The sequence below is a fragment of the Sorex araneus genome, chromosome 2 (assembly GCF_027595985.1).
Source record: "Sorex araneus isolate mSorAra2 chromosome 2, mSorAra2.pri, whole genome shotgun sequence".
NCBI classification, from domain to species: Eukaryota; Metazoa; Chordata; class Mammalia; order Eulipotyphla; family Soricidae; genus Sorex; species Sorex araneus.
Window position 1 is genome coordinate 219646619 of NC_073303.1, and position 25262 is coordinate 219671880.

The following is a 25262-nucleotide window of genomic DNA, read 5'->3' on the forward strand; positions in this document are numbered from 1 at the left end:
CTCTCCCGTGTATTATGTGCATTACGTATATTTCTGTAGTTGTCCTTCAGGCATTTTTTTTTTTTTGCTTTTTTAGGTCACACCCAGCAATGCACAGGGGTCACTCCTGGCTCATGCACTCAGGAATCACCCCTGCTGTTGCTCAGGGGACCATATGGGATGCTGGGATTTGAACCTGGGTCGGTCGCGTGCAAGGCAAACGCCCTTCCCGCTGTGCTATCACTCCAGCCCCACCTTCAGGCATTTCTTTCCAAGCGGGATGCATCAAGTCGAGAGTGATCCAGTGGGTGAAGCCGGAAGCAATCACTGAGTAGCAGGAAAACTGGGAAGTACGGTCCCTTGTCTGTTTTATCTCCCTCAAATGCTCCCGCTGCTCCCAGGCCTCTCCTGGAGAGAGAAGAGGAGGGGTTATGCAAATAAGCACCCCGTTCTTATATAGGGGCTTGTCCAGCCTCTCAGCTTCTTTGGTGGCTGGACTGAGAAACAGGATGAATCTGGTGCTGAGAAAATGCCTTCTGTGTGTGTCTGTGTTATGTGCTGTCCTGACGATGGTGGCCACAGAAGGTGAGTTGGGGGGGGGGGGGGCCGTGGGCACGAACAGGTGAATATGGGGTTGAACACTTGTGCTGGCTTTGCCTCTCCTAATGGAAGATGCCGGTAGCACTACAGCCTGCTCACATTTAATTTAGTGTGGACACGGGCGCCTGCACTTCCTCATCGCATAAGAGGTCTGGGGTTGAACTTGAACGTAACTCCGTTGTGGATCTTAGTCTAAGGTCCGCTGAAGGGGCTCCAAAGCAGGTGAAGACTCCTTTGGGAAGTGTCTGATCTGTTATAGGGTCTTTAAAGTAGGGAGTGCAAGAATGTGGTGTTAAATAGGGCTAAGGAGATGCCACTTTGGGTGTTAAATAAGAAGGCTAAGGAGATACCACTTTCCCTCTTTGAGACGGGGCGGGCAGAACACAGCCGAGATTTTTTGTCAGGAGCTGGGACAGACAGAGGGCTCTCAGCTGAGCATCACATGAAAGGGCTTCGGGGGGATTGAGGCCTCGTGATGAGAGTGAGGGATGGGGGTGGGGATGGTTCAAGGGTCTGGAATGTCCCGTGCTGCTCTGAGAAGGGTGGGTTGGGAGCTGGAGAAAGAGTGGGACGTCTTGTGATTCTCTTGTTCTGGTGGGGGTATGCTCAGTGCGTGATCCCAGGTCCCACCCCAATGCAGTCAACTGCGTTTCTAGCACACTGAAAGGATGGAAGAGTTTTCCACTGTGCTGAAATATAGACATGCCCTCTTTTCTCTTCCTGTATCTGCAGTCTTACAGATCTTTTTCCCTTCTTTCTTTTCTCTCTCCCTTCCCTTCCCTTTTCTTCCCTTCCTTTTCCTTTCCTCCCTTTCCTGTGCCAAGCAAGGATTGAACCCAGGACCAAACACATGCAAAGCAAGTGCTCTCCTACTGGGCTACATACCTGACTTCTCATATATTTCTTCTTTTTTAAATTTTTTTATTAATGAATCACCATGAGGTACAGTTAACTCAACTTACAGACTTTCATGCTTGCATCTCAGTCATACAATGGTCGAGTACGCATCCCTCCATCAGTGCTCTCATTTTCCACCACCAGTGGTCCCAGCATCCCTCCCACCACCCCCACCCCATCCCGCCTCTGTGGCAGGGCATTCCCTTTTGCTTTCTCTCTCCTTTTGGGTGTTGTGGTTTGCAGTAGAGGTATTGAGTGGCCATCATATTCAGTCTATAGTCTACTTTCAGCCCGCATCTCCCATCCCAAATGGGCCCTCCTAGCACCCTTTACTTGGTAGTCCCTTCTCTATCTGAGCTGCCCTTTCCCCCAGCATTCGAGGCCAACTTCCAAGCTGTGGGGAGTAATCCTCCTGGCCCTTATCTCTACAATTCATGGGTCTTAGTCTCCCATTCTGTTACTTTATATTCCACAAATGAGTGCAATCTTTCTATGTCTGTCCCTCTCTTTCTGACTCGTTTCACTTAATGTGATACTTCCCATGTTAATTCACCTATATGCAAATTTCATGACTTCATCTTTTCTAACAGCTGCATAGTATTCCATTGGACTTCTCACTTTTTTTTTTGTTGTTCACACCTGGCGATGCACAGGGGATACTCCTGGCTCTGCACTCAGGAATCACCCCCGGCGGTGCTCAGGGGACCATATGGGATGCTGGGAATCGAACCCGGGTTGGCCCCGTGCAAGGCAAACGCCCTACCTGCTGTGCTATCGCTCTAGCCCCTTCTCATATTTCTATTTTTTTCTCATATTTCTAAGCCTCACAGATTCCTAAGAAGTTTTTGATCTGACTTCTTTCATTCATGTTTCAATTTTAAGTCTTTTTTTTTTGCTATGCTCCTTAATATATTCTGGAAACATTCTGTGTGTATGTAGAAAAGTATGTAGTTGTGAGGATGGAGAGATAGTACAGCAGGTAAAGCGTTTGCCTTGCATGTGGCTGACTTGGGTTCGATCCTCGACCTCCCATGTGGCTCCCAGAGCAACACCAGGAGTAATTTCAAGGATAACCTCTGAGCATTGCCAGTCGTGGCCCCCTGAGAAAAAACAAAACCAAAAGAAGCGTGTAGATGTTTTATTTTTTTTTATTTTTATTGTTTTGCTTTTTGGGTCACACCCGGCTATGCACAGAGGTCACTCCTGGCTCATACACTCAGGAATTACTCCTGGCCGTGCTTGGGGGACCCTATGGGATGCTGGGGATCGAACCCAGGTCGGCTGCGTGCAAAGCAAATGCCCTCCCGCTGTAGATGTTTTAAACCAAAGGAAAAAATATTTAGACATTCATAATAATTGTTATGGACTGTGTTAAGTAATTTTGTCTAGTGTGAAATAACATTTTTCTTTTTATTTATTTATTTTTATTTGGGGGGGGGCATATCCTATGGTGATTGGGGTAACATATGGTACTAGGCATTAAACCTTAGCCTCCTGCATACAAAGCACGTTTTGCATACACTCAGTCCACTGAGAAATCTCTCAACCCTGTTTTTTTGTTTGTTTGTTTCTTTTGGACACCCAGTAGTGCTCAGGTTATGTCTCCTGCATGGTACTTGGGGGTTAGTTCCCTGGTGGTGCTCGGGGGTCATGCAGTGCTGGGGCTCTCACCAAACCCCTGCAATAAAGCATGTGCTCTAGCCCTGGGAGCCACCTGGCCTGACATTTTGCATTTTCAAGAAAATATTCATATTTTTTGTAAATACAAGCTGAATAAGATGTACTATCTGCTGGCCAGATAGTACAGCAGGTAAGGTGTTTGTCTTACATGTGGCTGACCCAGCTCCAAATTCACAGCATCGCATTCGGTCCCCTGAGCACTGCTAAGAATGATTCTCGAGTCCCTGAGCACTGCTTTGTGTAGCCCTAAAATGAAAAACAAAGAAAACAACAACTCTAGACAAACAATAGAAACTGCCCCCTGCCCAAGATATGTGGGATCGGGGCTGGAGCAATGGCACAGCGGGTAGGGCGTTTGCCTTGCACGCGGCTGACCCGGGTTCGATTCCCAGCATCCCATAGGGTCCCCTGAGCACCTCCAGGGGTAATTCCTGAGTGCAGAGTCAGGAGTAACCCCTGTGCATCGCCAGGTGTGACCCAAAAAGCAAAAAAAAAAAAAAAAAGTGGGATTAACTTTAAAATACATCAGCCAAAACACAGAAAGCAACTACCAAGGATGAATAAAACAAATATGGCAAAGCCTGATGCTGTTGCATCTGCCTGAGGGCACGTGGAGAGACGCCGCACACCCTTCTGCAGGCTCCTCTTTTATTTTATTATTTATTTAATTTATTTTTTTGTCCTTTTTTTTTTTTTTTCGTTTTTGGGTCCCACCTGGCGATGCACAGGGTTACTCCTGCCTCTGCTCTCAGGAATTACCCGCTGGCAGTGCTCAGAGGACCCTATGGGATGCTGGGAATCGAACCCGGGTCAGCCGCATGCAAGGCAAACACCCTCCCCGCTGTGCTATTTCCCCAACCCCCAGGCTTCTCTTTTAATCAGTTACAATAGTTCTGTCTGGGGGCCAGAGCACCTGTAGAGCGGGTAGGGCATTTGGCCTCGCATGGCTGACCTGGCTTTGATCCCTGACATCCCATACAGTCCCCCGAGCCCTGCCAGGAGTGATCCCTGAGTACAGGGCCAAGAATAACCCCTGAACACAGCAGGGCGTTCCCCACTCAGAAAAAAAAAAAGTAAAACTAACAAGAATTTCTGAAGGATAATTTTTATGGTGTGTGAATCATATCTCAATAAAATGAAACAAACAAAATAAAGCTTCTGAGGTGGCCTTGTCTACAGGACAAAGACTAAATTCTTGCCTGGCACTGCAAGTCCCCAAACCATCTTCTTGGCCTCAGCTTGCAGACCATGCGTCAAGCCACATGGCACGTCATCCCCTGTGTGTCCTGTGCTCCCATGCCTTCGACATCTACTCGTGCTGTGGTGCCTTCACCAACCAGCCAGCAACTCATGAAACCCTTCCACCTGTCCCTGCAACGGATCTGCTTATTCTGTCATTTTTCACACACACACAAAAAATCCCAGGACTAGAACAATAGGGCTACTGGTAGGATGTTTGCCTTGCACACGGCAGACCTAAATTCAATCCCCCACACCCCATTTGGTCCCCTGAGCCCCTCCGGGAGTGAGAGATTCCTAAGTACTTAGCAGGAAATAAGTCTTGAACTCTGCCAGGTGTGGAAAACAAAACCAAAGCCAATTTAAATTAATAATAAATAACTCAATGGGGCTGGAGCGATAGCACAGCGGGTAGGGTATTTGCCTTGCACGTGGTCAACCCGGGTTCGATTCCCAGCATCCCATATGATCCTCTGAGCACTGCCAGGAGTAATTCCTGAGTGCAGAGCCAGGAATAACCCCTGTGCATCTCCAGGTGAGACCCCAAAAGCAAATAATAATAACAATAACAATAATAATAAATAACTCAAAACAAAACCAAAAAATTAATTAACACCCACCCCTCAAAATAAGTCAGTGAGGTGACATGGGGTAGTGTGACTGCCTGAGGAAACCACAGGCCCCCATGGATCTTTCCTTCCAGGATCCAGAAGCAAGGACCGGTTTGGCGTCTCAAGGCAGTTCAGAGCTAAATCCTGGAACAAGCAGCTGTATCCAGAGTGGACAGAAAGCCAAGCGCGTGACTGCTGGAGAGGTAGGAATCGGGCAATTTCTAGGGAAGACAGTGGGAATAGAATGGGGAGAGGAGCACAGAAGAGGGGTAGGGGTGAGAGGCTGGAGTGATAGTACAGTGGAGAGGGTTCTTGCCTTGCACATGGTCAACATGGGTTGAATCCCCAGCATCCCACGTGGTCTCCCGAGCACTACCAGGAGTGATTCCTGAGTACAAAGCCAGGAGCATCTCTGGGTGTGGCCCAAAATCAAAAGAAAGGGGGCTGGAGTGATAGTACTGCAGATAGGGCATTTGCCTTGCATGTGGCCGACCCGGGTTCAGTCCCTGGCATCCCATATGGTCCTCTGAGCACCACCAGGAGTAATTCCTGAGTGCAGAGCCAGGAGTAACCCCTGAACATCGCTGGGTGTGACCCCCCCCAAAAATAAAGAGGCTGGGGCTAGGGGTGGGGGCAGGAAGGGGCAAGGTATACATGGACGGGGGAGCCAGGAGTCACCACTAACACGGTTGCCCTTCTAGGTGGCCCAGTTTCCCTGAAGGTCAGTAATGATGGGCCTACACTGATCGGGGCAAATGCCTCCTTCTCTATTGCTCTGCTCTTCCCTGAGAGCCAAAAGGTGCTGGTGGATGGGCAGGTCACCTGGGCCAATGACTCCGTCATCAATGGTGAGTACTTGCTCTTAAGGCTTGGACCCCCTGATATCACCAGTGAGCTCTTCTTCCTGTTCTTCCTCCCTCTCTCCCTTCCTTCCTCCCTCTCTCCCTTCCTTCCTCCCTCCCTCCCTCCCTTCCTTCCTTCCTTCCTTCCTTCCTTCCTTCCTTCCTTCCTTCCTTCCTTCCTTCCTTCCTTCCTTCCTTCCCTCCCTCCTTCCTCCCTCCCTTCCCTCCTCCCTTCCTTCCTTCCCTCCTTCCTTCCTTCCTTCCTTCCTCCCTTCCTTCCCTCCTTCCTTCCTATCTTTTCTTTTCCATTTTTGTCTTTCCTTCCTTTTTCTTCCTTCTTTCCTTCCCTCCCTCTCTTCCTCCTTCCCTCCCTTCCTTCCTCCCTCCCTCACTTTCTTTTTCAAATGATTTATGTCATTGTAAAGACAAAGATAAAGAAAAAAAATAATAGTAGAGGGAGTGTACCTCCCCAAAAAAAGAAAGAAAATAAAAAGCCCCCCAAATGGTTGATAGCGCAATCCAGTGGACCTAGAGGTTAGACAAACTTAGATTTAAACTGAGTATTGGTAAGTGGGGCTGGAGCTATAGCACAGCAGTTAGGATGTTTGCCTTACATGCAGCCGACCCAGGTTCGATTCCTCCGCCCCTCTCGGAGAGCCCGGCAAGCTACCGAGAGTATCCCACCCGCACGCAGAGCCTGGCAAGCTACCCTTGGTGTATCGATATGCCAAAAACAGTAACAACAAGCCTCACAATGGAGACATTACTGGTGCCCGCTTGAACAAATTGATGAACAACGGGGTGACATTGATAGTGACAGTGACAGATTGGTAAGTGACCCTGGGCACAAGTTAACTTGAATGTTCTGTGCTTTCATTGCCTCACTTGTGGATCGGGGGTGATGGCATTCAAAAACTGTGACAGGATTAAAATGTGACAATATAGAAAGAATTTAGCATGATGTTTGCCCTAGCTGTTATCTATTTGTTAAATTTGGTTTTGGGCTCAAACTTGACTGTGCTCAGGGAGCACTCCTGACTCTGTACTCAGGGGTCACTCTAGCAGTGATTGGGGAATTACATATGATGTCAGGGATCAAATTGGGGTTGGTCTGGGGTCAAAGCAATAGTACAGAGGGTAGGGAATTTGCTTTTTTTTTTTCTTTTTGGGTCACACCCAGCGATGCTCAGGGGTTACTCCTGGCTTTGCACTCAGGAATTACTCCTAGCAGTGCTTGGGGGACCCTATGGGATGCCAGGGATCGAACTTGGGAAGGCTGCGTGCAAGGCAAACGCCCTACCCGCTGTGCTATCACTCCGGCCCCAGGGTAGGGAATTTGCTTTGCACGCAGTCAACCCAGGTTCCACCCACAGCACCCCATATGGTGCCCTAATCCCTGACAGGAGTGATCCTTGAATATAGAGCCAGGAGTAAGCCCTGAGCACTGCTAGGCATCACACACACACACACACACACACACACACACACACACACACACACACACACAAATCAAGGAGAAATTGGGGTTGGTCTCATGCAAGGTAAGCACCTTGATCCCTGTACTATCTCTCTAGCTCCAGTAGTTTATCTGTTTTGTTTTGATTGATTTTGTGTTGGGCCCCCACCAGTGCTCTGGAGCCCCTCCTGGCTTCGTGATCAGGGGTCACTCCTAGAGGCGTCCAAAGGGCTATGCTTTGGGGCTGGAGCGATAGCACAGAGAGTAGGGTGTTTGCCTTGCGCGTGACCGACCTGGGTTCGATTCCCAGCATCTCATATGGTCCCCTGAGCACCGCCAGGAGTAATTCCTGAGTTCAGAGCCATGAGGAACCCCTGTGCATTGCCGGGTGTGACGCAAAAACAAACAAACAAACAAACAAAAATCAAAGGGCTATGCTTTGCTCTCAGCTCTTGGAGCCATTTACCTCACCCTGACATTTGACTTATTTTGGTTTTTGGGTCACACTGGCAGTGCTCAGGGCTTACTGCTGGCTCTGAAGTCAGGGATCACACCTACTAGGCTTGGGCTATCATATGAGGTGCCACAGATCAAACTGGGTCGGCCATGTGCAAGGCAAGCACCCTACCCACTGTATCTCCCCAACCCCTCTTAACTCTTGTTTTTTTTTTTGTTTTTGTTTTTTTTTTTTGCTTTTTGGGTCACATGCAGCAATGCACAGGTGTTACTCCTGGTTCATGCACTCAGGAATCACTCCTGGTGGTGCTCGGGGGACCATAGGGGATGCTGGGAATTGAACCCAGGCCAGCCGTGTGCAAGGCAAACACCCTACCCGATGTGCTGTTGCTCCCGCCCCTTAACTGTTGTTTTTAATTTCTGTGCCACTAACTTAGTCCTGTACTAAGTTCCTCCCTAGCTGGGGAGTTTCTTTTACTTTCCCTTTTACTCTCCAATAAAACTTTTCATTAAAAAAAAAAAACCAAACCTGTTCCACTAGTTTGATAAAGCCATTTAAAATATTCTTATACATAGCTTTTCAGTATCTTTCTTTTTTTTTGCTTTTTTTTTGGGGGGGTCACACCTGATGTCACACACACAGGGGTCACTCCTGGCTCTGCACTCAGGAATTACCCCTAAGGTGCTCATATGGGATGCTGGGAATCAAACCCGGGTTGGCCACATGCAAGGCAAATGCCCTACCCACTGTGCTATGGCTCCAGCCCCAAGTATCTTTCTTATATATGGGCATGCACAGGAATCTTTCTCGGTACGATATTCCCCCATTCCCCTTACTGCCACCCCAAGACGGTTACCTGCATTTTGGGAAATGAACTTTGTGGGTGAGGAGTATTCCCAGACCCTCTCCCTGGGCATCATGTTAAGAGTTTTGGTCTGGGGCTGGGGCTTGAGCACAGCGGGGAGGGCGTTTGCCTTGCATGCAGGCGACCCGGGTTCGATTCCCAGCATCCCATATGGCCCCCTGAGCACCACCAGGAGTAATTCCTGAGTGCAGAGCCAGGAGGAACCCCTGTGCATCAATGGGTGTGACCCAAAAAGCAAAAAAAAAAAAAAAGAGAGAGAGAGTTTTGGTCTAGAAGAAGGTGTGCTGGGGTTTAAGGGTCATTCTGTCTGATTTTCAGGAAGCCAAGTGTGGGGGGGACAGCCGGTATATCCTCAAGACCCCGATGATGACGCCTGCGTCTTCCCTGATGGGGGGCCCTGCCCTTCTGGCCCTCGGTCTCAGAAGAGAAGCTTCGTTTATGTCTGGAAAACGTGGGGTGAGGGACTCACTGCGCTGGCCTGTCTGTCATCTGCACTTGGAGTCACCCTGTCCTACCTGAACCGCCTTTCTCTTTCGTTGCACCCCCTTAAGCTCTCTCAGCCCCCCCCCGCCGTCCGCTTCCCCTTGGCGCCTCCTGACCCCTCCCCATCTCTGCGAGGTCATTCATGCAGCCTTAGTCTTGTATCCGGGGAATCCCACATGCGGGCCTCGTTTCATGCCCCCCAGGCCACCCCCTTGGTAAACACCTTCTGGAATCACCGTCCTCTTTCTTCGGCCGTGTCTCATCCCGCCCCCCTCACTGGCAGCCTCCTCCCTCTCTGCAGGCCAGTACTGGCAGGTTCTGGGAGGCCCGGAGTCAGGACTGAGCATCGGGACGGGGGCACACGTAGCGTTAGGCTCACACGTCATGGAAGTGACCGTCTACCACCGCCGGGGCCGCCGGAGCTACGTGCCCCTGGCTTACTCCCGCTCCGCCTTCACCGTCACAGGTCAGGACTTAGGAAGCAAAACCACGTGGGGTGGGGGTGTTGGAGCAATAGCACAGCGGGGAGGGCATTTGCCTTGCACGTGGCCAACCCGGGTTCAATTCCCAGCATCCCATATGGTCCCCTGAGCACCGCCAGGAGTGATTCCTGAGTGCAGAGCCAGGAATAACCCCTGTGCAGAGCCAGGTGTGACCTAAAAAGAAAGAAAAAAAAAAAAACACTCGGGGCTGGAGCAGGTGGGTGGCTCCCCCTGATTGGAGAGGTCGAGGGGAAGTGGGAACCCCTCGAAGGGGCACACCCCAAAGACCAGGGTAGAGGCATGGGGGGGTGGCGCTAATGGAGCAGCTTGGGCCCGGAGGGTGTGGTTATAAAGGCGCCCTGAGACCCAGGCCTGATTTCTTCTCCCCATTTTTGCCCCCAACCCCAGATCAGGTCCCCTTCTCTGTGAGCGTGTCCCAGCTGCAGGCCTTGGACGGCGGGAGCCAGCGCTTCCTGAGAAACCAGCCTCTGACCTTTGCCCTCCAGCTCCACGACCCCAGTGGCTATTTGGCTCAGGCTGACCTCTCCTACACATGGGACTTCGGAGACAGCACTGGCACGCTGATCTCTCGGGCACCTGCGGTCACTCACACCTACCTGGAGTCCGGCCCCGTCACGGCCCGGGTGGTGCTACAGGCTGCCATCCCGCTCACCCCCTGCGGCTCCTCCCCAGTGCCAGGGACCACCGCTGGGAGTGTGCCCACTGGCGAGGCCCCTGGCACCACCGCTGGGGGAGGGCCAACTGGAGAGGCCCCTGGCACCACCGCTGGGGGAGGGCCAACTGGCGAGGCCCCTGGCACCACCGCTGGGAATGTGCCAACTGGCGAGGCCCCTGGCACCACTGCTGGGAATGTGCCAACTGCGGAGGCCCCTGGCACCACCGCTGGGGGAGGGCCAACTGGCGAGGCCCCTGGCACCACCGCTGGGGAAGGGCCAACTGCAGGACTTGTCAGTACTCCGCCCGCTCAGGTATCAACTGCAGTGCCGGTGCCCACGGCAGGGGGCACCAGCAGCACACCTGGGCAAGGGCCAACCTCAGAGGCTGTTGGTACCACACCTGCAGCGGCGCCAACGGCCGAGGCTGGAGGTTCCACTTCTGAAGTGCAAACTGCAGAGCCCTCGGGGGCCACAGCTGCACTGGTCCTAACGACGGCGTCGGGGGAGACCACGGCTGGGGAGGTGCCCAGTCCGGAGAGCGAGGGTCCCACGCTCACGTCTCCAGAGGCGGTAACAGGTAAGAGGGCCGGTAGGAACGGGGTTCACCCAGGTGAGGCATGTTACCAAAGAGCTGGTGGAGTTACCAGGATCCAGATGTCGCCCCATTTTTTCAGTTTGTTTGTTTTTGTTTGGGGGCCACACCCGGCAGTGCTCAGGGGTTATTTCTGGCTCTGCACTCAGTAATTACTCTGGGGGACCGTTTGGGATGCTGAGAATTGAACCCAGGTCAGCCAAGTGCAAGGCTAGCGCCCTGTCTGCGGTACGATATCTCTGGCCCCTATTTATTTGTTAATTCTATGTTTCCCCCCTCCTCACTGATGTTGCAATGTCTAGGAGTCACACACCCCTGATTGCAGCATTGACACGCTTGGTTGAGGTGATATCTGGGTTCACCAACAGAGCTGGGATCATGATGGCACAAGTCGGGAATGATCCAACTTGTGGCCTCACGACTGCAAAGGCAGGTGCTCAGCCAAGGGCTACAACTCTGAGATTTTCATTTTCTTTGTTTTGTTTTGTTTGGGGCCACACCCCATGATGCTAAGGAGTTAGTCCTGGAGGTGCTCAGGGGACCTTATAGGGAGCCGGGGATTGAAACTGGGTGGACCGCATACAAGGCAAATGTCCTACTCTCTGCACTATTGCTCTGGTCCATCTCCGGGATTTTAATTTTATTTATTTAATTATTATTATTATTATTATTTTTGCTTTTCGGGCCACACCCAGCGATGCTCAGGGGTTCCTCTTGGCTCTGCACTCAGGAATTACTCCTGGCGGTGCTCGGGGGACCAAATGGGATGTCAGGGATTGAACTCAGGTTGGCCGCCTGCAAGGCAAACAACTCCTACCCACTATACTATCGCTCCAGCCCCTCCAGGATTTTTTTTTTTTTTTTTGCTTTTTGGGTCATACCTGGCAATGCACAGGGGTTACTCCTGGCTCATGCACTCAGGAATCACCCCTGGCGGTGCTGAGGGGACCATATGGGATGCTGGGAATCGAACCCAGGTTGGCCGCGTGCAAGGCAAACGCCCTACCCGCTGTGCTATTGCTCCAGCCCCTCCCTCCAGGATTTTTTAAAACTCCTCAACTAGCTCTGTGACTTCATAGCAGTTCCTCATCTCTAAAATGAACTCATGGCAGGAGGGGCCAGATGGATTTTTTTTTTCTTTTTGGGTCACACCCGGTGATGCACAGGGGTTACTCCTGGCTCTGCACTCAGGAATTACTCCTGGCGGTGCTCAGGGGACCATATGGGATGCTGAAATTCGAACCCGGGTCGGCCGTGTGCAAGTCAAACACCCTACCCACTGTGCTATCGCTCCAGCCCCGGGGCCAGATGGATTTAAAAATTAAAATGTGATTCCCCGGTCTTGTCTGATTCCCAGCCTGGACCTTCTAGCTCTGTCTCTCCCTGGGAAAACTAGGCCTTCTTTGGCCAGTATCCCGATGAGTCATTTCTCTCGCCTTTGCCTCTTCAACCCTCTCTTGCCAGACTCCCAGCGCCCCCTGCTGGAAGACGCTGTAATCTTGGTGAAGCGACAAGTCCCCCTGGATTGTGTTCTCTATCGATACGGCTCCTTTTCCCTCACCCTGGACATTGTCCGTGAGTTTTCCCTCCTTTGGAGGTTGGTGGGGGAGGGGCTGGGGCTGTCCAGTGGACACATACCTGGGGAAGATTATTCACATGCACAAGAAGAATACCCAAATGCCTGGGTCTTCGCCTGAAGGGACCGGGATGGAACTGGGGAAGCGGCCCCTAAGGCTTCCCCTTTTATGAGCCTTTCGGGAGAGACCTAGTGGAAGAATCCAGCTTAAACTCCTTTTTTAAAAAATTTTTGGGTCACACCTGGCGATGCATAGGGGTTACTCCTGGCTCTGCATTCAGGAATTACTCCTGGCGGTGCTCAGGAGACCCTATAGGATGCTGGGATTCGAACCCAGGTTGGCCGCGTGCAAGGCAAACGCCCTCCCCGCTGTGCTATCGCTCCAGCCCCCCAGCTTAAACTCTTGCCGCTTTGCAGAGGGCATTGAAAGCGCTGAGATCCTGCAGGCTCTGCCTTCCAGCGACGGAGATGCCTTTGAGCTGACTGTGTCCTGCCAAGGCGGGCAAGTAGACCCCGGTTGCCCTGACTGCTGCCTGCCCCTATGGTGCTCCCCTCTGCCCCAGACCACCTGACATCAATGGTCACCTCTCCTAGGTTGCCGGAGGAAGCCTGCATGGATATCTCGTCACCAGGGTGCCAGCCTCCCGCCCAGAGGCTGTGCCAGCCCGTGCCACCCAGCCCAGCCTGCCAGTTGGTTCTGCATCAGGCCCTGATGGGTGGCTCAGGGACCTACTGCCTCAACGTGTCTTTGGCTGATGCCAACAGTCTGGCAATGGTTAGCACCCAGCTAGTGATGCCTGGTAGGTACCTGGACAAGGGTGTGGAAGAGGAGTGGGCGGGGTTATCTGGCAGGAACTGAAGCTCTTCCTGGGATTCTGCTCACAGGCCAGACAGCAGGCCCTGGGAAGGCCCCTCTGGTCCTGGTAATGGTGCTGATGCTGACGGCTATAGTGCTTGCGTCTGTGATCTATAGGTGAGGACCCCATCACCCGTCTTGGGCTTCCTTCCTTCTTTCTTTTTTTTTTAGCTTTTTGGGTCACACCCAGCAATGCACAGGGGTTACCCCTGGCTCTGCACTCAGGAATTACTCCTGGTGGTGCTCAGGGGACAATATGGGATGCTGGGAATCGAACCCAGGTTGGCCGCGTGCAAGGCAAACGCCCTACCCCGCTGTGCTATCGCTCCAGCCCCTTCCTTCCTTCCTTCCTTCCTTCCTTCATCCCCACTAATTCTTCCTCAAAGGAAGCAGGAACCCCTACTTTCTTTGGAGAATCGCGGTTTCCAGGGCAGGCTGCATGTGGAACTTAAACAGGCCTGGTTGCAGATTTGCTTATAAGCCCGGGGGCCGGTAGGTTAGTCTTTCTGAGCCTCGGACAAGTAGGAAAACTTGCAACTGTCCTAGAGGACTTTAATGCTTAGAGGAAATGTAGGTAGGTAAAGCCCCTGGCACTAGGGGTGAGAAGGGTGGGAGATGGCTCAGAAAGAGGGAGGGATGGAGAGAAAGAGAAGGAGGGAGGGAGGCACAGAGAGAGAGAGAGAGAGAGAGAGAGAGAGAGAGAGAGAGAGAGAGAGAGAGTGACTATGCTTTGCATAGTCCCTCAAACACTGCCCAGGATGGTATCCCCCCAAATGAGTGCAATAATGGTTATGTGGTTTGCAATAATGGTTATGTGGTTAACTATTATTAGTAGTAATATCAAGAGCCGAGGAAGATGGGTGAAATGAGTTCTCTAGGCAAAGGGAAAATTCCCAGGAGTGCCCAGGTCCTCACAGCAGGGATGCTCGTGGGGGTGGGGGTCTTACAGGCAGAGGTTCCCATTGAAAAGAGGAAAGGAACTTGAGGAAGAGAGGAGTGAGAGGGAGCTATGACCAGAGCCAAGTAGACCCTGTGTATGGGTGTGTCCTCTTTTTTTTCTTTTGGGGGGGAGGCTTTTTGGGTCACACCCAGGGATGCTCAGGGGTTACTCCTGGCTCATGCACTCAGGAATTACTCCTGGCAGTGCTCGGGGCATCATATGGGATGCTGGGAATCGAACCCGGGTCGGCCATGTGCAAGGCAAACGCCCTACCTGCCCGCTGAGCTATCACCCCAGTCCCTGGGTGTGTCCTCTTCGTGGAGGACTGACGGCTGCCCTGGCCCACTGCTAACCAGTTTTTCCTTCCCCCCACCCCCCCATCCCAGGCGCAGACTCAGGAAGCGGGGCGCCCCGCCCGCCCTGCCCCCCCTGACGCAGCGCGCCACCCACTGGCTGCGGATGCCCCAGTTCTTCCGTTCTTGCCCCACGGGTGAGAACAGCCCCCTCCTCCAGGGGCAGCGGGTCTGAGCGGGCTCACAGGGTGCCCTGATGGACTTCAGGCGGACAGCCGAGGTCTCCTGCTGCAGGTGACCGTCCTCTGAAATAAACGCCCAGAACCCAGGGTCGGTGTAGTCTCTTGCTTGCGTCTGGAAGCATCGATGCCATGTGAGAGGCAACAAAAGAAGGCGGCGGGACTCCGTAGCGAATATCCCAGTGAGGGCAGGGGAAAGGTCCTTTATTAGATGAGGCACTTTCAACGTGTGTAGCGCACACAGATGAGCGGGGCAGAGCGGTGCGGTGTGGGGTAATAAATACTGTGGGGGTGCAGGACCGGGAGGGTGTGTAGCAAGGTGCGGAGCCTCGGGACTCGAGTCCAAGGACAGAGAGGTGTGTTCAAGGCCGCGGGGGTCCCCCTCAGCACAAGAAGCCGAAGAAACTGGAGGTGCGCGGGGGTGGGCCCACGAGCATGGGCATCTGGTTCTTGTGGGTGATCTTGATCTGGAAGGGAAGGGGCCTGGTCAGAGGCTTTGGCCCGGCCTAAGGGCGGTGTCGGGGGGGGGGGGGGAGAGATCTGTGGGACTCAGGGTGGGAATCAGGATCCCGGGGAGGGAAAGGGCCGAGCCATCAGGATCCGGGAGCAATGGTACACAGTGGGCCTCCCTCCCGGTTTCTGGGAGGGAGGGAAGAGCGAGGGAATGGGATGGAGAGAGAGGACCCAGGAGCCCGAGGCAGAGACCGACTCACCGTACAAGGCGTCTGCATCCAGGGCTCTCCGTCGATTTGCATGGGGAGGGTTTTCCTGGTGCTGGATGGAGGAAGCCAGGCCAGGTTGGTGGCGGTTTCTTTCCTAGCCACGCCCCCCAAAACTCTCTTCCGAGATTTGTGGTTCCTGGGTCAAAGTCCCTCCCCTCCTCTCCCATGACCCTCCTGCTCTCCCCCCAAAAAGGCCAGGTCAGAGTTTCTCTTACTGGAAAGTGATCTCGGAGCACTTGGCCAGGCGATGTCCCGCACTCTTGAGCTTGGTGTAGATCTGGCCGATGTCGATGGCACCTTCCAGACCCACCACTTCCAGCCGCTTGTCACTTAGGTCTGAGGGGGGGAAGCGGAGTTGGATTTTTTTTTTCTTTTTTGGGGTCACACCCGGTGGTGCACAGGGGTTACTCCTGGCTCTGCACTCAGGAATTACCCCTGGCGGTGCTCAGGGGGACCATATGGGATGCTGGGAATCGAACCTGGGTCAGCCGCGTGCAAGGCAAACGCCCTACCCACTGTGCTATCGCTCCAGCCCCGGAAGCAGAGTTTTACAGTAGAGTCGCCTTTGCCCTTGGCCCTGCCCCCTCAGCTCCTCTCACCTGGGACGCAGGTTTTCAGGATATCAGGGTCAGTGATGACTTTCGCTGTAGCGCCCAAGGCCTGGTTGATCCCATGGGTGTCTCCTTGAGGTTTCTTGGTATCGCCCCAGAGGTTGGAGCCGCCGTGGGTACTGGGGATGTTCAGCACTGCTATGCCTTCTAGGGAGAGGTGGCTCAGGTCCAGGGGCTTCCCACAGATCTGAGCAAGAAGGGGCCGGAAGGGCACGGGTCACTCCCCTCGCGGTACCGTCATGGCTAAGAACCTTCCCACCACATGGCAAACGGGGAAGGGATGCTGGGAGCTTCGTAAGGGATGGGAGAAATAGGGACTTTGGGGGTTTTGTTTGGGGGCCACACACAGCGATGCTTTTGGGGGATGCCCCGGCTGATGCCAGAGGAGTTACATGGGATGCTGGGCAACCCGGGTTGGCCACGTGCAAGGCAAGCGCCCTACCCGTCTAGCCCTCAAATAGGGACTTCGGAACTTGAGGATTTGAGAAATCAATCAGGACTGATACTGGGGATAGCAAAGGTTCAAGAACATAAAAAATTTCCGACTGATGGGCTGGAGCGATAGCACAGTGGGTAGGGCGTTTGCCTTGCACGCGGCCAACCCGGGTTCGATTCCCAGCATCCCATATGGTCACCCAAGCACCACCAGGGGTAGTTCCTGAGTGCAAAACCAGGAGCAACTCCTGAGCATCGCTGGGTGTGACCCAAAAAGCAAAAAAAAAAAAAAAAAAAAAAAAAAATTTCCGACTGAACACTATGAAGGAGAAAATTAATATATATAAAAAATAAAACAATGGGGCTGGAGCAATAGCACAGCAGGTAGGGTGTTTGCCTTGCACGCGGCCAACCCGGGTTCGATTCCCAGCATCCCATATTGTCCCCTGAGCACCGCCAAGGGTGATTCCTGAGTACAGAGCCAGGAGTAACCTCTGTGCATTGCCGGGTGTGACCCAAAAGGCAAATAAATAAATAAATAAATAAATAAAATAAAATAAAACAGAAAGAGGGCGGAGGGGATAGTGCATCGGGCTGAGTGCATGCTTTGCACACGGGGGCCCCAATTCAGTCCCTGGCACTGCACGGCTCCCCAGCACCGCTGGAAGTGGCCCAAAAGCTACAAAGAAAGGACACAAAAGAGCAAGGGAAAAAATGAAGGAAAGGAACGGAAAGGATGACCGGTTGTGTTCTGTGATCCCTACCTCAATTGTTAGAGCTTCCTCCAGCCCTTTGCACGTCGAGAAGATAGACTCAGATGTGGCGAATTCAAAGTACCAGAGCTTGTTCTTCATTCTGTGTTGGCCCCACCGTGAGGCCCGAGACAGAGATGACAGGTTACAGTGCTGGTGGGGCTGGGCCAGGGGCAGCGCAGTGGACATCCACTTCCTGGCTCCAGTCCTAAGGTCAACCAGGGCGTCCCGGGGAGGGGTTCCCACACGTGCCAGGGTCCTTTGGAGTCAACCTTGGCCACCGCCAGGTCCCTGCCTTTGTGTATGCCCACGGCATCCCCTCTCCGCCCCCTCACCTGCTGTTGAACTTCTCCGGGTATTTCTCTCGCATGGCATGGAACCGGTGCGCAATAGAGGCGTCCTGAGGGGGTCAGGGCATGTCAGATGAGAGTTCAGCGTCCCAGCCTCGCACACAACTCCCAAACACCCCAGTCTGGCTTTCTTTTTTCTTTTTGGGGTCACACCCAGAGATGCACAGGGGTTACTCCTGGCTCTGCACTCAGGAATTACTCCTGGTGGTGCTGGGGGGACCATATGGGATGCTGGGAATCGAACCCGGGTCAGCCGCATGCAAGGCAAATGCCTTATCTGCTGAGCTATCACTCCAGCCCTGGAATACCCCAGTCTGGGAATAACGTCCATATTCTTTTTTTTTTTTTTTTGCTTTTTGGGTCACACCCGGCCATGCACAGGGGTTACTCCTGGCTCTGCATTCAGGAATTACTCCCGGCGGTGCTCGGGGGACCATATGGGATGCTGGGAATCAAACCTGGGTCAGCTGCGTGCAAGGCAAATGCCCTACCCGCTGTGCTATCGCTCCAGCCCCAAACGTCCACGTTCTTTTCTCTACCCACCTATACCCATCCCCAATTTCCATGTGTCACAGCCCCATCGACCTCTACCTTCCTCTTCTGCCCTCTTCCGCCCTCTGCCTTCTCAGCCTCAGTTTCCCCCTCGTCCCTCAGGCCCCACAACACTGACCACACCGATGGAAAAGTAGTTATTGATGATTTGGAAGGGCACAGGGTCACTCTTTTCTTCCGTGTGTTGGGGTATCACCTCCACGGACCATCGATCCATGTATACCACCTTACTCATCTCTATATCCTTGAGGATCTTCGACAAATCCTGTCCCTCATACCCTAGGGAGGGAAGAGAAGACAGGTGAGTGAGCACTCATCCATGAGTCCTAAGGAAGCTCTTAATCCTTAACTCCTTTCCCACAAAGTCTGAGAGTTTCTCTGCAGGTGGCCTTCTCAGTGCCTACCAGCCAAAGGACAGCCTACTTGGTCATAGTTCCTGTGGATTAAAAGATACAAAGTAAAAGATACATACATCCCTCTTGGAGAGCCCGGCTAGCTACCGAGAGTATCCCACCCGCACGGCAGAGCCTGGCAAGCTCCCCGTGGTGTATTCAATATGCCCAAAACAGTAATGATAGGTCTCATTCCCTTGACCCTGAAAGAGCCTCCAATCATTGGGAAAGACGAATAAGGAGAGGCTGCTAAAATCTCTGGGCTGAGTGTAACAGAGATGTTACAGGTGCCCAATCGAGTAAATCAACGAACAATGGGATGACAGTGATACAGTGATTTTTTTTCTGTTTTGATTTTTTTTTTTTGCTTTTTGGGTCACAACTGGCGATGCACAGAGGTTACTCCTGGTTCTTCACTCAGGAATTACCCCTGGCCGTGCTAGGGGACCATATGGGATGCTGGGATTCAAACCTGGGTCAGCCTCGTGCAAGGCAAACGCCTTACCCGCTGTGCTATCGCTCCAGTCCCCTTCTGTTTTGATTTTTGAGCCACAACCGGTGTTGTGCTCAGAGCTTACTCCTGACTCTGTGCTCAGAGATCACTCCTGGTAGGTTAGGGACCAGATGGGGTGTTAGGAATAGAACCTGGCTCAGCCATATGCAAGGCAAGCTCCTTATGTGCTGTCCTATCTCTCTGACCTCTTTCTCTTTCTTATTCTAGTTTCTAGAATAAGAAACTAGAATAAGATAATATGCGACAGTGCTCAGTGCCTATACCCAGACTGTGCTCAGGGGGTCACCCCGGCAGTGTCTCGATGAATGTGGTATGGGAACCCCACACGGGGACTCTGGGACCCCCGCATGCAGGGCGCACACTCAGTCCACTAATCCATCTCTCTGGCCTATGGACCAAACGTTTTCTTTGGCGGGGAGGGGCGTGCAGGAGGTTGGAGCCACACCTGGTGGGACTGCGGGGCTACTCCTGGCTCTGTGCTCAGGAATGACCGCAGGCAGTGTTCAAGGAATCATACGTAGCTCAGGGGAGCCAACTGGGGCTGGCCATCTGCAGGGCAAGTGCTCAGCCCTGCCCCCATGGGCCAGTTTTCAGTAAACTCCTTGCTGACCCTTTGCTCCACGTTGTCATGTTGTCAAGGAGGGTGAAGAGTCTACACTGCGTGACACAGGGGACAGAATAAGTTCAGGAGTGAAGAGCATAATGCCCAGATATACGGCCAGACAGATAGTACAGAGGTTCAGGCGCTTGCTTTGCCCATAGGCAAACCCTAGTTTGGTCCCTGGTAATGCATATGGTGCCCCAAGCCAGGAGTGACCTCTGAGCACAGAGCCAGGAGTAAGCCCTGGGCACAGCTGCTTGTGGTGCAACACCTCCCTCCCCCAGTAGAAATAGACTCAAGTATATATGGGAATTCAGTACATAATTCCATTTGTTTGTTTGGGGGCCACACCTCGAGGTGCCCAGGGGCTACTCTTGGCTCTGTGCTTAAGGGTGGCTCCTGGCAGTGCTCGGGAGTCGATGTGTTGGTGGGGATTGAACTCAGGGCATCTTCATGCAAAGCCTGTCGACTAATCCACCGAGCATCTCCCTGACTCCATATAATGCCACTTTAAGGGCGGGGGGAAGGTCAAAAATGATGCTGAGAGGGGCTGGAGCGATAGCACAGCGGGTAGGGCGTTTGCCTTGCACGTGGCCGACCCGGGTTCGATCCCCGGCATCCCATATGGTCCCCCAAGCACCGCCAGGAGTAATTCCTGAGTGTAAAGCCAGGAGTAACCCCTGAGCATCGCTGGGTTGTGACTCAAAAAGCAAAAAAAAAAAAAAAAAAAAAATGATGCTGAGAGGCTGGAGCCATAGCACAGGGTGTTTGTCTTGCACGCAGCTGACCTGGATTCAATTCCCAGCATCCCATATGGTCCCCTGAGCACTGCACTGCCAGGTGCAATTCCTGAGTGCATGAGCCAGGAGTAACCCCTGTGCATCGTCAGGTGTGACCCCCCAAAACCCACAAAAACCAAAAATGATGCTGAATGGAGAAGACAACTCTTTATGCCAAAATAAATTCAAGACAGGTCAAAGAATTTAACATAAAGGTCTGGGAAGATGGCCCAAAGTGCCGGAATGCAGGCTTTGTCTGCGGAAGTCTTGGTTTAATCCCCCAGCACCACAGGGCGCCCCAAACACCAACAAGAGTGACCCTGAGCAACTTACAGGAAGTAGTCCCTGAGCACTTCTAGGAGAGCTCCCAGAATAAAAAAAGTAAAAAGAAGAATTTAAGAACAACAAACTGCCTTGGAGTGGTGGGGAGAGAGTGTAAGTGGTTGAGTACATGCCCAACACGCAAGGCCCCGAGTCGCACTCCTGACCCCGACAAGCCTGCCGGCCTCAGGCAGCACATTTCTGGGTAAGGGGACCAAACTGTCAGCCCAGGGGCCAGAGAGATAGTACAGTGGATAGCGCGCGTGTCTTGCATGAGGCTAACCCTGGCTCAATCAACCCCTGGCACCTCATATGGTCTCCCAGGACCTCAGGAGTGCTTCTTGAGCACAGAGATAGGAGTCAGTCCCAATAACTGCCAGATGTGGTCCAAAAATGAGGGGGGGGGGGAGAAAAGAAAAAAAAACAACCTAAAAACCTGCCCCACACGCCCACGCTAAGCACCACAGGAAGTAGTCCTGGGCCCTCAAGGTTTCACTGGGGGTAGTAGCCCCCATAAAAAACAAGTAAAGTAAGGAAAGTTTTTTGGAGCATTTTCAGTGGTTGACTCATAACAAACAATACAAAATAAATTATTTCAGTTCTGTTTTGGCGCAGGGGTTGGGGTTCGGCATGGAAACATCCCAACTATGGTGGGAAGGTGTAAGAGTGGTGGGATTGCTGTTTGAATATTAAATGTAATCAGATGCTGTGAACTAGTTTATAAAAATAAAATAAAATAAAAGCAAACAATAAAATTAAAAAAAAAACACAAATAAGGGGTGGGGGGCTCTAGGGAGGTAGTACAGGGGTTAAGGTCTTGTCTGAGACTGACCCCAGATGGACTCCTGTGCATAGAGCAGTAATAAGCCCTAAGTACTACCAGGTGTGGCCAAAAAAATACAAAAGCAAAACAAAACAAAACAAAAAAGGGCCTAAAATAGCACAAGAGCACACACACACACACACACACACACACACATACACACACAAAGGAAACAGAATTCATACTAGAAGAAAACACGAGAGAATGTTTTTGCAATCTATTAGTGGCGAAAATCTTTCTAAAGCATCACTGTATCACTGTCATCCCGTTGTTCGTCGATTGACTCGAGCGGACACCAGTAACGTCTCTATTACACTCAGCCCTAAAGCATAATTTAAAAAGAACCAAAAGCAAAACTAGGAACCAAAAAAGAAAAAGACTGATAAAAACAATTATAAAATAAAATACTTCAAAAATAAAAAGACAAGCTGGAGCAATAGTACAGAGCAACAGATAGGGACCCCCGAGCCCTGCCAGGAATAAACCCTGTGAGCAGACCCCAGGTGTAAGCCCTGAGCACCGCAGGATGTGGCCCCCAAATCAAAAACAAAACAAATAAAAGAACCAAACAAACACAAAGCTCCTGACCTGCAGTCACAGGCCTGTTTGACTGCTCTGCCCGCAGTGCTCACTGTGGCTCTGCGGCTCTCCCAGGATCCACTAGCGATGCCAGACCTGGCACAATACCGCCAGGTGTGCTTAAGCACTGCAACCCGACGGTGAGATGCGATCCCCACGCCCGCTCCTGTGAGCACAACTAAAAACTGTGCAAGCACAGTGGGGCCACACGGGCAACCCCTAGTGAGAACACGTGTGAGTCCGCTGTGAAAGAGCGCGACCCCGTGGGCATGTGGGCATGCGACTAAGGGGTGTGTCCTCACAGAGCACTCTGGCCAAGTTTGGGGATAACCCAGCCATGTGTGCGACACTCCCTTCATTGCAGTAACAGCGAAATCAGGCAAGGCAAGGTTGGAGGGAGAGTACAGTGGGTGAGACACTTCCCTGGAGTGCGGCTGACCAGGGTCTGCCATGGTGCCCCCAGCACTGCCAGGGGTCACTCCAGAGCACAGAGCAGGGACTGATCCCTGAACACTGCTGGGGTGTGACCCCCAAGCACTGTCACTGTAGCACTGTCATCCTGTTGTTCATCTATTTGCTTGAACGGGCACCAGTAACGTCTCCAAGTGAGACTTGTTGTTACTGTTTTTGGCATATGGAATACACCACGGGTAGCTTGCCAGGCTCTGCGTGCGGGTGGGATACTCTCAGTAGCTTGCCGGGCTCTCCAAGAGGGATGAAGGAATTGAACCTGGGTCGGCCATGTGCAAGGCAAACGCCCTACCCGCTGTGCTATCGCTCCAGTCCCACTGGACGGTGGCCACCTGAAATTCAAGGTGGGGCCGGTGGCAAGTGAATCGCCCCATTCCCAAGAACCTGTGACCAGACAGTGCATTCTGGTGGAAAACTCTGGGTCAGGGTTGGAGCCATAGCACAGCGGGGAGGGCGATGGCCTTGCCCGTGGCTGACCCGGGTTTAATCCCCGGCATCCCATAGGGTCCCCCAAGCACTGCCAGGAGTGGCTCCCAAACAAAACAAAAATAGAAAACAATGCCAGGGACAAAGAAATAGGCCAGAGATACAGGGGCTTGTTCAGCCCGTAGCTGTGCTCTGATACTGCCTCAAACCCAAACACTGCGTAACGGTTCCCTGGGAAACTGCCTGGCATGGTCGCTGAGAACTGCAGGGTATGGCCCCCAATCCCACAAAGAGAAAAAAGAAAATGCTTACAAGTCACTGTACTTGAGAAGTCAACAGAGAAGTGGGGGATAAGCCCATCACAGAGATAAAAATGGCAGATCAGTGATGCTCGATGTCACAAGGAGCTGGAGCTGGAGTTCAGCAGAACAATTATGTGTATGTGTGAGGCTCTGGGAACAGTGATAGAGCAGTGGGTAGGACGGTTGTCTCAGGGCCCAAACACAAAACAAAACATGAGGGGCTGGAGAGATAGCACAGCGGGTAGGGCGTTTGCCTTGCAAGCGGCCGACCCGGGTTCGATTCCCAGCATCCCATATGGTGCCCTGAGCACCGCCAGGAGTAATTTCTGAGTGCAGAGCCAAAAGTAACCCCTGTGCATCGTTGGGTATGACCCCAAAAGAAAAAAAAAAGAAAAAAAACATGAAGAAGAAAAGAAGAAGGAAGAAGAAAGAAAAAAGAAGAAAGAAGAAAGGAGGAAGAGGAGGAGGAGGTGGAGGAAAAGGAGGAGGAAAGAAAGAACTGTAAAGGTTAAGCCACAAGGCCAAGGTTCAGTCCCTGGCAACACATGTGGTCCCCTAAGCCCTGCCAGGAGTGATCCCTGAGCACAGAGCCAAGAATAAGTCTTGAGCACCTCCAGGTTGGCCCCAGATCAGAAAACAACAAAACTTTTTTTTTTTTTGCAAAGAATTATAGTGTTCAGAGGAATATTGCAGTGATTTAACTTTTTTTTTTTTGCTTTTCAGGTCACACCCGGCAATGCACAGGGGTTACTCCTGGTTCATGCACTCAGGAATTACTCCTGGCAGTGCTTGGGGGACCATATGGGATGCTGGGAATCGAACCCAGGTTGGCTGTGTGCAAGGCAAGCGCCCTACCCGCTGTGCTATCGCTCCAGCCCCTATCGCAGTGATTTAGAGCAACTGCCTTGCAAACACATGGACATGAGTCCAGATCCCTGGTGCTCCACATCTGCCAAGTGTGACCCTGGCATTTCCGTTGTCTAAGCCTGGTAGCTCTGCTCTCTGGGATCTCCAGCATCACGAGAACTTTTTGGCTGCATCACTGTCAGGCGGAAGTAAGTCTCACAAACGGGGTATAATTCAGGTGAACACACCAACTAAAAAGATAAGTGAGCACCATTCCCAGGGAGGATGACCTCTGGCAAACATGTATTTGAGGCCTTAGTGACCTCCTGGAAACATCCCCACCATAACTTGTGGGTCTCAACTAAGAGCGCAACTCCTGGCAAGCACAGTGAGCAGATGAACCAGGCTGGAGAGCATCAATTAAAAGATGTGAGCAGCGGGGGCTGGAGTGATAGCACAGCGGGTAGGGCGTTTGCTTTGCATGCGGCCAATCCGGATTCGATTCCTAGCATCCCATATGGTCCCCCAAGCACTGCCAGGAGTAATTCCTGAGTGCATGAACCAGGAGTAACCCCTGTGCATCGCCAGGTGTGACCCAAGAAGCCAAAAAAAATTTAAAAAGATGTGAACAGCAATAGGGCTGGAGAGATAGTACAGTGGGTAGGGCACTTGCCTTGCTTGTGGGGGCCCCGGCATCCCATATGGTCTCTGAACGCCACCAGGAGCAATTCCTGAGCACAAAGCCAGAAGTAACTCCTGAGCACTGACAGGTATGACCCCCGATTAAAAAAAAAAAGGAGCAGCACAGTCATGTATGTGTGACCCCTCCCACTCCACCCCAACCCATTCATTGCAACAACAGCCTCAACAACAGCCAATGGAGGGGTGATTAAAAAAAAGAATTATGTGTCAAAATGATCAGTTAACTTTTTATTGTCTATCAAATTGAATAAAGAGCTTGAGAAAGCCAAACATAATGATAGTATGAATAAGCTAGTGCTTTTATTTGCTGTTAGTTTGAA

General features: G+C 52.1%; 2 protein-coding genes across 7 annotated transcripts in view; one reads left to right on the top strand and one right to left on the bottom strand.

The window, feature by feature from the left end:
• The first annotated feature begins 488 nt into the window (after positions 1 to 488).
• On the top strand, positions 489 to 14760 carry PMEL (premelanosome protein). Of its 4 annotated transcripts, none has more exons than XM_055128284.1 (12): positions 489 to 564; positions 5099 to 5209; positions 5708 to 5854; positions 8945 to 9082; positions 9411 to 9575; positions 10000 to 10485; positions 10744 to 10845; positions 12325 to 12435; positions 12854 to 12938; positions 13031 to 13236; positions 13298 to 13409; positions 14619 to 14760. In XM_055128284.1, the coding sequence occupies exons 1-12, from the start codon at positions 489 to 491 to the stop codon at positions 14758 to 14760; spliced, it is 1881 nt and encodes a 626-aa protein (XP_054984259.1). The 4 variants fall into 4 exon arrangements, with proteins under 4 accessions (XP_054984259.1, XP_004601646.2, XP_004601647.2 ...); XM_004601589.2 differs by having other exon boundaries at positions 10000 to 10283; positions 10401 to 10845; XM_004601590.3 differs by having other exon boundaries at positions 10000 to 10283; positions 10401 to 10845; positions 13322 to 13409.
• Positions 14761 to 14941: 181 nt separating this feature from the next.
• The window catches only part of DGKA (diacylglycerol kinase alpha), a 33529-nt gene continuing 23208 nt past the window's right edge, over positions 14942 to 25262 (bottom strand). For all 3 annotated transcript variants that reach the window (XM_055126391.1, XM_055126392.1, XM_055126393.1), the window contains 7 exons: positions 18305 to 18465; positions 17620 to 17684; positions 17297 to 17387; positions 16086 to 16284; positions 15702 to 15822; positions 15478 to 15538; positions 14942 to 15231 (listed from right to left, as the gene is read on the bottom strand). In XM_055126391.1, coding sequence (XP_054982366.1) covers positions 15148 to 15231; positions 15478 to 15538; positions 15702 to 15822; positions 16086 to 16284; positions 17297 to 17387; positions 17620 to 17684; positions 18305 to 18465 — 782 coding nt within the window. In that variant the 3' untranslated portion in view covers positions 14942 to 15147. The remainder of the gene's footprint in view (positions 15232 to 15477; positions 15539 to 15701; positions 15823 to 16085; positions 16285 to 17296; positions 17388 to 17619; positions 17685 to 18304; positions 18466 to 25262) is intronic.

Excerpts from the sequence above, each read along its gene's own strand:
- PMEL (XM_004601589.2), top strand. The coding sequence starts at position 489 with ATGAATCTGGTGCTGAGAAAATGCCTTCTGTGTGTGTCTGTGTTATGT. Across the intron at positions 9,576-9,999 it reads CTCCGCCTTCACCGTCACAG|ATCAGGTCCCCTTCTCTGTG; the intron begins GTCAGGACTTAG and ends CCCCAACCCCAG. Across the intron at positions 12,939-13,030 it reads ACTGTGTCCTGCCAAGGCGG|GTTGCCGGAGGAAGCCTGCA; the intron begins GCAAGTAGACCC and ends CACCTCTCCTAG.